Source organism: Phacochoerus africanus, chromosome 2 (assembly GCF_016906955.1).
Source record: "Phacochoerus africanus isolate WHEZ1 chromosome 2, ROS_Pafr_v1, whole genome shotgun sequence".
NCBI classification, from domain to species: domain Eukaryota; kingdom Metazoa; phylum Chordata; class Mammalia; order Artiodactyla; family Suidae; genus Phacochoerus; species Phacochoerus africanus.
Genome location: NC_062545.1, coordinates 188,134,442 through 188,146,179, shown reverse-complemented (window position 1 = coordinate 188,146,179; position 11,738 = coordinate 188,134,442). Strand labels below are relative to the sequence as shown.

The 11,738-nt window shown below is 39.5% G+C and overlaps 1 protein-coding gene across 6 annotated transcripts in view; it reads right to left on the bottom strand.

The window, feature by feature from the left end:
* Positions 1-6,740: 6,740 nt before the first annotated feature.
* TMEM260 (transmembrane protein 260) overlaps positions 6,741-11,738 on the bottom strand; it is a 62,971-nt gene continuing 57,973 nt past the window's right edge. For all 6 annotated transcript variants that reach the window (XM_047767426.1, XM_047767422.1, XM_047767421.1 and 3 more), the window contains one exon: positions 6,741-8,945. In XM_047767426.1, coding sequence (XP_047623382.1) covers positions 8,691-8,945 — 255 coding nt within the window. In that variant the 3' untranslated portion in view covers positions 6,741-8,690. The remainder of the gene's footprint in view (positions 8,946-11,738) is intronic.

The following is an 11,738-nucleotide window of genomic DNA, read 5'->3' as shown; positions in this document are numbered from 1 at the left end:
GGAGTCCAGCTCTAACTTCCATACTACACAGGGATTCTAATGGCCTGTAGAAAAGGCCTGTGCTTTCTGGAACAGCCTGTCACCTGGAAATGTGAATGGAAGTATTGGGAAGGGCTAGGTTTCTGCTCTTTCAGGGACACAATGAAGCTACCATGTGCTGCTTCCTACAGGCAACAAGATCTTGAGTTGTCCTTCCCTCCATGGGAGGTCACAGTGAATTCTTGCTGGAGACTGCACACTGTTGGGGACTTTCAGGAGGCGATGAAGGTGTTTGTTAAACTTGCTTGCTTGCTTTCTCTTTCTTTTTTTTGGCTGGACCCCACGACACATGGAGTTCCTGAGCCGGGATCAAATCTGAGCCACAGCTACAATCTATGCCAGATCTTTAACCCACTGCACCACAGCAGGCACTCGTGTACTTTAAGAAATACTTAAACAAGTATTTCTTTGATCCAGCAGCACAATACTAAAAAAAAGAACATAAAATCTCTATCTTACCAAAATTTCAAGCAGGTCACATTTCACATGACAATTGTAAGCACAATTATTATGAGGTCTCATGGAACTGCTTTAAAATAAAGTTCTAGTTTTGTTTGATTCTGGTATAGGCTCAGACATTTACTTTGTACAAGTTAGCTCATAGTATTCAACAGGTTTAGACTCTGTAGATCAACTGTTTAATTGTTCACATGGGGACATGTAAAAGGAGAAAAGTATTGTCACATAAATGCATGCAGCATGGTTTGTGTGGTCACATCAGGAGTCTTTGTCTCTTGGAGACGCTAACTTTATTCGCCTCCCAAAGATGAAAAGCCAGATTACGTCCAACTCTGACGGTAAATGCAGGAAATTTAGGCAATTTCAGATCGTGAAGCCATTCAATGGATATTAAATGGAATTAGTTGTTATAACAATTATTATTATTGTTATATATTTTTACAAATCACACATATGACCTCAGAGCCAAACTTGGAAGAAATCCTTATTATCCACACACTGAACTGGGGAGTTCCCACTGTGGCACAGTGGGTTAAGGATCCAACTGAAGCTGCTTGGGTTGCTGTGAAGGCACAGGTTTGAGCCCTGGCCCAGTGCAGTGGGTTAAAGGATCCAGTGTTGATGCAGCTGCTGCAGCTACAGCTTGGATTCTATTTCTGGCCCAGGAACTTTCATTTGCTGTGGGGGCAGCCAACAAACAAACAAACAAACAAAAAAAAACCCCAAACAAACAAGGCTCATGATGAGGAAACCAGATATTTAGATCTTCAAAGAAGCCTCTGATCTTCTGGACACTGTTAAATTTTTTTTTTTTTTTTTTTTTGCTTTTTATGGCTGCACCTGTGGCATATGGAAGTTCCTGGGCCAGGGATCAAATCAGAGCTGCAGCTGCTGGCCTACCCCACAGTCATGGCAACACCAGATTCAAGTCACATCCATGACCTATACCACAGCTTGTGGTAGCCCTGGATCCTTAACCCACTGAGCCACAAAGCAAACTCGTAAAAAATTTTAATAAATGGCTGAACCAAACAGAATAATCACGAACACTGGCTCTAGGTGATTTTGGTTTCTGGTAGGAAAAGTCTAATTCCCAACTCAATGAACATTCCAGTGGAGCTAGGACATAATTCCTTCTGTGAAACAGAAATACTGTTGTGTTTTGAACCCTGCATAGGAGGGGGAAGGAATATATAAACTAGTGCAACACTTTTCAAATGGAGCTTTTAGTAGCTGATTCAGCTGGAATGTAATTTATGCTAAGTTCCTGGATTTCAAAGTGACTTTTTCTTATCACACTAAAACCTTTTAATTTGGGTATATATTCCTAAGTCCAGAATGGGTAGGAAAATTGTCTATCAAAACTGGCCCTGTCTAAAGGGAAGAAGAAGAAGGAGAAAAAGCAATTATATTCTAGAGGTTTGGAGGAGGGCAAGAAAGAAGTTCAGTGTATGGCTTTAAAACAGTTTCCTAAAATAGGAGTTCCCGATGTGGTACAGCAGAAATGAATCCGACTAGTAACCATGAGGTTGTGGGTTTGATCCATGGCCTTGTTCAGTGGGTTAAGGATCCAGTGTTGCTGTGAGCTGTGGTGTAGGTGACAGATGCAGCTCGGATCTGGTGTTGCTGTGGCTGTGGCCGGCAGCTGTAGCTCTGATTTGACCCCTAGCCTGGGAACCTCCATATGCCAAGGGTACAACCCAAAAAGGCAAAAAAAAAAAAATCCTAAAACATAGTTCTTGATTTCATGCACTATTCACCTCTAGATAAATCGCAATTTTACTATGGCTGCATACTTTGGGGACCTCATTGTGACATGGAGTTGGTTGTAGAATGTAGCTGATTTCACTTAATGGTGATGGAAGAGGGGAAGGTTTACCAGATTTAGCCAAGAAGCTTGTATTCTAGTCCCTAACTAGATTAGCTGTGCTAGTTTTACTAGATGGTGCCTTAACTAACCTTTTTGGCATTAGTAGTCAATACATTTGGCTAAACTCTCCTAAGCCAGCAGCTTTCAAATTTATTCTTTACTGTGATGCACAATAAGAAGTGTATTTTATATTACAACCTGGTTCACATATATTTATAGATTTATATATAAATATTGTATATCTACATATATCAGACATAGTAAGATATATATGCCATACACAACCACACACACATATATGAAATGAAATGTTTCACGAAACAATAGTTACCCTTGTTACCTCTGATGCATTATGATATTTTTTATTCTATCTAGTTCAGAAAAAGCTGGTCACGAATTCCTGCTGTGGAGGAGTGGGTTAATGATCCAGCTGGTCTCTGGTGTTGCTGGTTTGATCCCTGGCCTGGCATAGAGGGTTAAAGATCTGGTGTTGCCGCAGTTGCGCATATGTGGCTCGGATTCTGCCCCTGGCCCAGGAACTTCCATGTGCCACAGGTGTGGCCAGGAAAAGGAGAAAAAAAAAAAAAAGAGTAAAGGAAAAGCTGGTCAATTTCCACTAAATTGACTTTATGACCCAGTTTGACAAACACCATAAAGAGGCACAGTCCTGCACTTTGAGGAACTGCCTCCAGGTGAATGTAACTATAGTTTAATGGTTAAAACTTTGATCACTTAAAGAAAAATATACAAAATGTATAGGTACCAGTCCATGTATTGAAGGAATGTGCTCTAATTTTAGCGAAAAATTCTGACACACTAAATGAAAACAACTACTAAGTACAAGTACTCCCCATCAGTGAATGAATTATCTTCTATTTATAAACAACTCCTTTTAATGTTTCTGTAGCTTTTGCTAGAGTATTTTAAAAGAGCCCTTGATTTTTAAGATATTAACTTCTAAAAGCACTATTAATAAGAAAGCAATTTTATAATGTTCTCCTTGCACTTTTTTTTGTGTGTGTGTCTTTTTGCTATTTCTTGGGCCACTGCCGCGGCATATGGAGATTCCCAGGCTAGGGATCGAATTGGATCTGTAGCCACCGGCCTATGCCAGAGCCACAGCAACGCGGGATCCGAGCTGCATCTGCAACCTACACCACAGCTCACGGCAACGCCGGATCGTTAACCCACTGAGCAAGGGCAGGGACTGAACCCGCAACCTCACAGCTCCTAGTCGGAGTCGTTAACCACTGCGCCACGACGGAACTCCTCCTTGCACTTTTAAAACCAAAGAAGATACTATAATAAGATTCTATTCCTTGACTCTCTTATCCTGTCCTCAAGTCCTCTGTTGCAGTTTTGGGGTTCAAGTCTTGGCATATCAGAGTATTAACTGGGATTTCTTGTGTCTCAGATGATACTCAAGGATGTATGGTAGCAAATGATTCACTGAGGTTCCATCACGCTATAATCTAAGGATGAGAAAATTGGGTCTGACTTCCCAAGCAGTGTTCTCTTTGTTATTTTAATCACACATACTTTTGCATGTAAGTGACAACCACAGGTATTAAGCGTATTTCCAATGGTTCAGCTATTAGGGAATATTTCATTTCGATGAAGGAAATCTCAAATATCTTCTTTAAAAGGTTACATTACAAAATAACTCCTTTTCAGATAACACTTCTAAAATAGAAGATGGTTATTATTTATTTGCATTTTTTTAACAAACAGGACATAATCTCCATTTATTAGTTTATAATATATAATAATGAAGTTACCAATATAAAGATTATACTCCTATTTATTGTACCTCCGATACTACTTATATAGATTTATAACAAATCCTTAACAGGCAACATCCTGAAAGGGTTAAAACTTTGTTTGGCCTATTTCTGTTTATCTTTTATTAGACCTTTATTTAACATTACCCTTATCTAATAGCACCTATGTACAAAAATACTTGAGACTACTTGGGTGTTCTGTGAAGTTGGATCACTTCGGTAGGAACATGGTCCAATTATTTGCCCTTTGTGTTCCATCTCTATCTTGAAATTTTCTCAACCTCATACTTTGCTAAAAGCATTACAATACCTGTGCTATTGAAAATGCTCACCAATAACACTTGGGATCTGTGTAAAAGATCCAGATAACTCCACTTACAGGGCAGTAGTTTTGGGCTTCATGTTTACAGTTTTGGAACTTCTTCCTGTCTCTCCTCCCATCTCTTTCTCTTTTCTTTTTGCAGTATGTCAGAAGCTAAATCTTCCTAGCACATGTTACATTGTTGGAGAGCAATCAGAATTTTTTTTCAGAAAAATCCCTTTCTCAAGACATATTCCTATTAGTTTACTTTCCAGTATCCAGGTAAGCACATCGTGCTATTCCTGAGGCTTTTTTTATACCATCCACACTGATCCAAATCAAACAGATCTTTAGAGGGTACTGACAATGACATCTTCATTGGACATGATCGCTGCTAAAGCTTTAGCTCCCTGTTTGCTCTGTAATGCCGTGCCAAGATCTTGGCCTTTAGATGTTCCCAGAATCCCTGGAAACATTACTTATTTGTTTGTGAGTATAAGCCTTAGAATGATTTTACATTCACAATAACAATATGAGGATGAACGAAGCAGTGTGATCTCACTGGGTTCCAATTTTTTCTTCATTGAATCATAGGACTTGGAGCCAGTCAGAAGAACAGAATTTTAGGTAATACTCTACATTGGTGCTTTTATAAAATAGACCAGAATTAAAACAGAGTAAAAAGATTGGCTGTAACAGGATCCATTTTTTTTTTCAATTTTGCTATTAATTTTTTCCTGACTATTAAAGGTATTAACATTTCTAAATTCTGAGCGATATTGTGGGAACTATGAAAATTTAGGACTCACATTGTTTAACTTTCAAACTATAAATAAAAAAAAAAACTAGTCTTCATATCCTAGTCTGATGACTTAAAGAAATCAGCAGGGAATCATACAATAATCCTAACACTCAAAATGGGCTTTATTTAAGTATCAGAAAGGCTGAACATCATGGTTATATCATTAGAAAGTACTAAGGATACACACAGAAATAACATTTCACAATTCCTATTGAACACCTCAAAATAGGATACCAGTAATTGAGTCCCTTCTATTTTGGCAGGATTTGGAGTAATAGAATAAAAGCATTTAAAATAATGGATCCTTTGAATAAACAAAGAGAAGAGGAAAGTCACTAGCAAGAAGCAAGCATACCTCTCGTGAGCAGGAACAGGGCAGGAGAGTTTGGTTAGGGGACAGGGATGCCACAGTCCCCTTCTCCACTCGCCCTCTGGTGTGTGCCAGCCTCAGTGCCAGGCAGGAGGGCACCGCAGCATGTGGAGAGGCAGACACTTTTGCTGGCTCCCACTTGTTCCTCAGGCCAAAGTCCAGGCAGAAGTTGGCCTTGTGGGGTTCCTGTCGTCCTGCCAACCCATGGCACTCCAGGGATACTGCTAGGAGAATGCTGGCCAAATCCTACATGAGAAGTCACCTCCTTCACATTCTCTTCCATGTCAGAAGTTAGACTAAAGGAAACCCCCTCTGTCAGATTTTATGGTGTTTGTGCACTAGCCAAGGAGAAGTGAGAGACAGCAAAGGAAAGCAACTTGTTTAACCTCATACAATAGAAAGGAAAGAATTCTTCAAAGGAGTTGATCTGGGAATGAAGCCCAACATCCCAAAGTCTCAGCTCAGTTTGCTCTTTTCTCATTCACTGCTGGTTTTTAGAAATTTAAATAATTACACTCCTATCTACTGTGGACCATCATCTCATTGCTTTCTCAAAGAGAGAGTGGCCCAAAGCCACTGTTGCACATATACAGAATAATCTGTGCACCATCTGACAACAGTCAACATGCAGAGCATATTCAGGTATGTATGTAGCACCACAGTATAGACACATTTATTTTATTTTTTTGGCCATATCCACGCATGTGGAAGTGCTCAGGCCAGGGGTTGAACCCGCATCACAGCAGTGGCCCAAGCTACTGCAGTGGCAACACTGGGTCCTTAATCCACTGCGCCATGAGAGAACTCCTAGACACACATTTAAAATGCAGATATCTTCAAAAAGAGGCCCTTATTTGCCATTCTTAAGCCTATAAATAGGAAATATTACTTTTGATAAGATTCCTCCATTCCAGATGTGTATGTAGATGCTGAAATGAATATTCACATATTACTCCATATACAGTATACAGATGTTCAAAAACCAGTAAGATCATCTCACACATGCACACAATCTCTTTTCCTGAACAACTAAAGACAATGCATTTCTGGGGAACGTATATTTGAATTTTATTGTAGCTGTTTAAAAGAAAAGTGGAAATCATAATCTTACACAATTCTTTCAAATGGATCAACTTAGACAATTTATTGATGCTTCCTTAAATTTTTACACCACACTGAACTCCAACAGGTTTTTGTTTTAAGGTAAACCAGGTTTTTGGTTCTTCCCTGTGGAGAAGTTACTTTCAAGTCAGTGAAAGTTCTTGGCCCATGATTAAAAGTCTTTGCCAATTAGTACTCAACAACTTCAATTCATTTTTTTCTGGTTCAAGATGAGTAGGAGCCTAATAAGGCTGTGATAAAAGGGCAAAAGGCACTGAGAGCCAAAAGCGGATTAATGAGCTCCTCCATTTATTTGTCTTCCTAACAGCTGAACTGTTACAACTATTGACACTCTTCAAAAGGTTCCGCTCTGAACCCTGTCCAGGCACTGCAGGCTCCAATGGACATCTTCAAATCCAGAGAATGGAGGGGCAAGAGCTTCCCCTGTGTGATGCCAAAACCAACAAAGCCCCATGGATCAGGTAATGAAACTTCAGCTTTTCCCCCTTTGAGATTTATTTACTGGCAGCTGACAAGGGGCAAATTCAGCTCGAATTGTGCAGTCAAGGCCCTGTCAAGCTTTTAGAGGCACCCTTGTCTTGAAGCACCTTCATGACTGGCATTTCACTCAAAAGCCCTTGGCACTGGTCCTTAACAGCTTATGACATCACAAAGGACACTCCAGACAGATGCCTACATGGCATCCTGCAGCATTTTAAAAGAGAATTAGTGGTTTTAATTATGGTCGTAGTATGAAAGGGAACCATGCAAGCTCCACAGGAGACCTTTGATCAGACGCTTTCGCTAGTACAATGCCACGGAACTGTGACTATTCCTGGTAAGGGGCCTTTTCTTGCTGAATGACTCACCAGTGATCTTTGAATGCAGACAAGCTTCTAGCCCTCCCTCTTCATTAGTGAGCATTTCTATACAGGGGCCTATATAGTGCTTGGAGTCTAGGAGCTATACAATTGGGGGGAAAAGAATCCCTACGGATTCGGGCCTCTACTTAGGAAGTGCTGAAGGACTCTGAGTGACTTTATTCATTAAAACAGGTTGCTATTAATTAACTGTCATAATAAAATAAAGAACTATTATTTGCATTTCTTACTATGTTCTCTTTAGTAATATGTATAAAAGATGCTTGTAACAGAAATGAATTTATTGAATCACTTCCCTACCCCTGACCCCCGCTTTTTTTTTTTTTTTTTGGCATTAGTAGCAGGAGCCTACTAATTATTGGGCCCAGATTTATGAGCCCAAATAGAAGTAAAACATGAATATAAAATTAATTAAGGAACGACAAAATCCTTTTTACTTGCCAATCAGTTTAAGCAACTGAAAAAAGCAAACAATTAGCTGAATTTTTTAGTGATTTCGAAGAATGATTTAAGACAAAACCCCAACTTCTTTCAAAAGATCACCCAGTTGGTTTTTAGCTTGAAGTGTGAGATTATGTAACAACCACAGTTACTTAAAAAAAAAAAAAATTCTAACTTGAAGTGTAACAAGATTCATTCTTAAAAAAAAATGGAAAAAAATGATTTCACTTCTGGGAAACAGCGAATGTCTTTGCTCTGGTATTAGTATTTTAAGAATTTAACTTCAATACCAATTCCAATAAGCAGGGCCCTTAAGATTCATGTCAATATTTTAAGTATATAAAAATAGTTCATTCTCTTCTAGAATCTAGTCAAGCAAGTCATTTGGCTAGAGATTGTGAAAGCAGGAAGATTTTTCACAATATTCTCACTGAAATGCTAATTCAGTAACATGGGCTAAACAGAATTTGCATAAATAGCACGTCCATTCTTAAGACCCCCGTGAAACAGTACTGCTGCACCGTGTTACATGGGAGACAGATGAGTCTTCCATTTTTTATACCATTTCTTTTCTTGGAGGAAAAAGTTCTGGACTTCAGAATTTTGGAAGCTGAACACCGAGCAGGTTTTTCACAGTTTGCTATATCAGACATTTTTCCTATTTCTCAGACTTTGCAGTTCTTTTCTTAGGTGCTTTAGCGCGGCTGAAATATCAGCCAGCTGTGGATCATTCCGTGCTTTCTGGGTGTAGAGACGGAAATGTCTGATGGTTTCAGATAACAAGACTTCAGGGTCTGCACCGCTTTCCTGAAGGCGCAGCATCCGCTCACAGGCGATGGCATAGTTCTTGTGCCAGTTCACTGGGTGCTCCTTTCGTAAATAGACAATCTCCTTATAAAGCTGGAAGATAGCAAACATGTTGGTATGCCATTGTCATCCCTTGACTTTTTTTTTTCAAAAAACAGAAAACACAGAGGAATTAATAACACATGGGGGTAGGGGGAAACACCCAAGCAGCCCTCAGTAAAAATCTAATCATTGGCAGGCCATGCAGAAAATGCAGGGATGGTACTGTAATTATTACAGTAGCAGGAGGCAAATGTGCTTCATCTAAAACTGCTTCTGGGGTTTTTCGGATGTTGCAGAGGGAACCTAAGACACCCTGTGTCAGGACAAAATGCTCTTCCTCCAGAAAGATGTTCAGGGAAAAGGATTTAGTTCTAATTCATGGAAAGCTGTTTACTCAACAGGCAGAAAGGCTGAAATTCTAAATTTAGCTACTAGAGAAAAAAAAATTGGCTTTCTTTAGAAAACCGAGTAGAAAAAGGACTTAAAGAAAATTTAAATTTTGTCCCGCATTTTCACATTCATTTCTGTCTACATTAGAAACAACAGTAACAACAATAGCAACAATAAACCAACTCAAACAAATCCAGCATTGAACAGGCTGGGCATAACAGAATTCAAGAGACATCCTTAAAGTGAGATATTGAAAATCTTCACAGAGTCCTAAAATTACAGTTTTCATCATTAAAATTTTGCCCACAGGAATTCAGATCTTGTTTTTCAGTATCAGAGACAGTATTAATTGGATAGAGTTAGAATCTTTAATACTGCATTTTCCAGAGGAAAAACATGAAAATTTAACAAATAAACCACCAAAAGTAGGTGCAAATCTACAAAACAGCACATTACACTTGCTTATTTGGGAATTTCACAGCCTTCTTGGGGATTATCGAATTGCAGTCAGATCCACAGGCACTTGAGTTAACCAGTAGCCTCCATGAGAGCACAGGACAAGCAATGACGCTTTCTCCAGGGACAAGGGCTTTTTGAATTAGAATTGTACTCATTACATCATTCAGTTGAAAGGGACCCAATTACATTATTTCCCCAACTCCTCCTCCAAAGCAAATACATATCTGATCTATTTCAAAACAACATCCCCATGAAAAATTCCCCAATCCATATTTGATATGTCATTTTGATATTAATAACCTTAAATTCCTCAAACTGCCTTTTAAAGTGATTTTCTTTTTTGGCCGTCCCTCAGCATATGGAGTTCCCAGGCCAGGGATCAGATCTGGTCTGATCAGATTTGCGACCTACACCGCAGCCATGTTAATGCTTGATCCTTTTTAACCCACTGTGCTGGGGATCAAACCTGTGTCCTAGTGCTACAGAGACGGTGCAGAATCCCAGGACACCACAGTGGGAATGCCAAAGCTATTTGCCTCTTAATTCCTTCACTCCATAAAATAGGAAAGAGTCACCTTGCAATTTCATAGACATCAGAGCTATTAAGTCAGCCTCCTACCCTTTCATTTTCTTGGTAAAATATTCAAAATTTCTCTACCTTTCCTTATAGTCTTTATTATATCCATTCCTTCTCTTTCCAAGCCTCTCTCTGATGAGGGACATGGCAGGCTGCCCGGCACAAAGTAGGTGCTCAGAAACTGCTCAGCTTCTTTTCTTTTGCAAGTTTACAAAATCCTGCTAAGGTTTTGGAAAGCAAGCCAGATGCCAGCACTTGAGTGAGCATGTCTCCAAATGGCTCCAGAGAGTAAGAAGCTCACTGCTGACCTCCCTGCCAGAGTCTTAACACATCAGAACAACCATGCTACCTTCTTCTAGAACTCTGTTACTGATGTCTCATCAATTCATTCTGAAGTTGGCCCATTAAAGACAGGTTTTTAAAAATTTTTTTCTTTATGGCTGCACCTGTGGCATATGGAAGTTCCTAGGCTAGGGGTCAAGTCGGAGATACAGCTGCCAGCCTACACCACAGCCATAGCATTACAGGATCCAAGCTGAATCTGTGACCTACGCCATAGGTGGTGGCAACACCGGATCCTTAACCCACTGAGTAAGGCCAGGGATCAAATCTACATCCTCAGAGACAGTATTTTGGGTTCTTAACCTGCTGAGCCACCAGAGGAACTCCAAGACACATGTATCTTAAGAAGTTAATAGTCATTTCTCATTATGTAGAATTATATTTCCTCCTCTATGTTTGTATCACTGTGACATTAGTCTTAATGGAACATATTCTATTTATTGGGGACAGCATCAGTGTATCAGATGTATTCCTAAAGATACAGGGATTGTTCCTGTTCCCCCACCTGAACTTAATGTTCTGTATAAGCTGTAGAGCAGGGTAATGTGAATGCTAATGAAAGTATTTATACCTAACAAGAATATTCTTGAAAAACCTGTCCTGGGGGTGATTTGTGTTGAACCATCAAGTATCTGGCCTCGTTTGTTTAGGAAACAATGTCACACATCTGAAGATGCATGTGAAGGAGATACCTATAGACTATGCTATAGACCCGTGTTTACTGGAAAAAGTAATGCTTACAGGCCCAAAGGGACAATAAATCCATGAACTAGCTTTAGTAGTGGCCTAACAACTGACCGTGGAACAGATCACTGATGAGAGTATAAAATATTAGTAAAGTCTCAGATTTCTCCCTTCTAAATACTCCTTGTTTTTCACAGAATCACAGGGTATTAGAGCTGAACAGGATATGACATGACCAGGATATGAGAGATAATCTATAAAGTTTACAGTGTACTTTTTTTTTTTTTGAAGAAAAAATGAGGTCTGGAAAGGTTAATTGGCTCACAGTTGACAAGGAATGGAGGAGCAGGCCTTGAACCTGGACCTTTCAACTGCCAGGTAGACCTCTACAT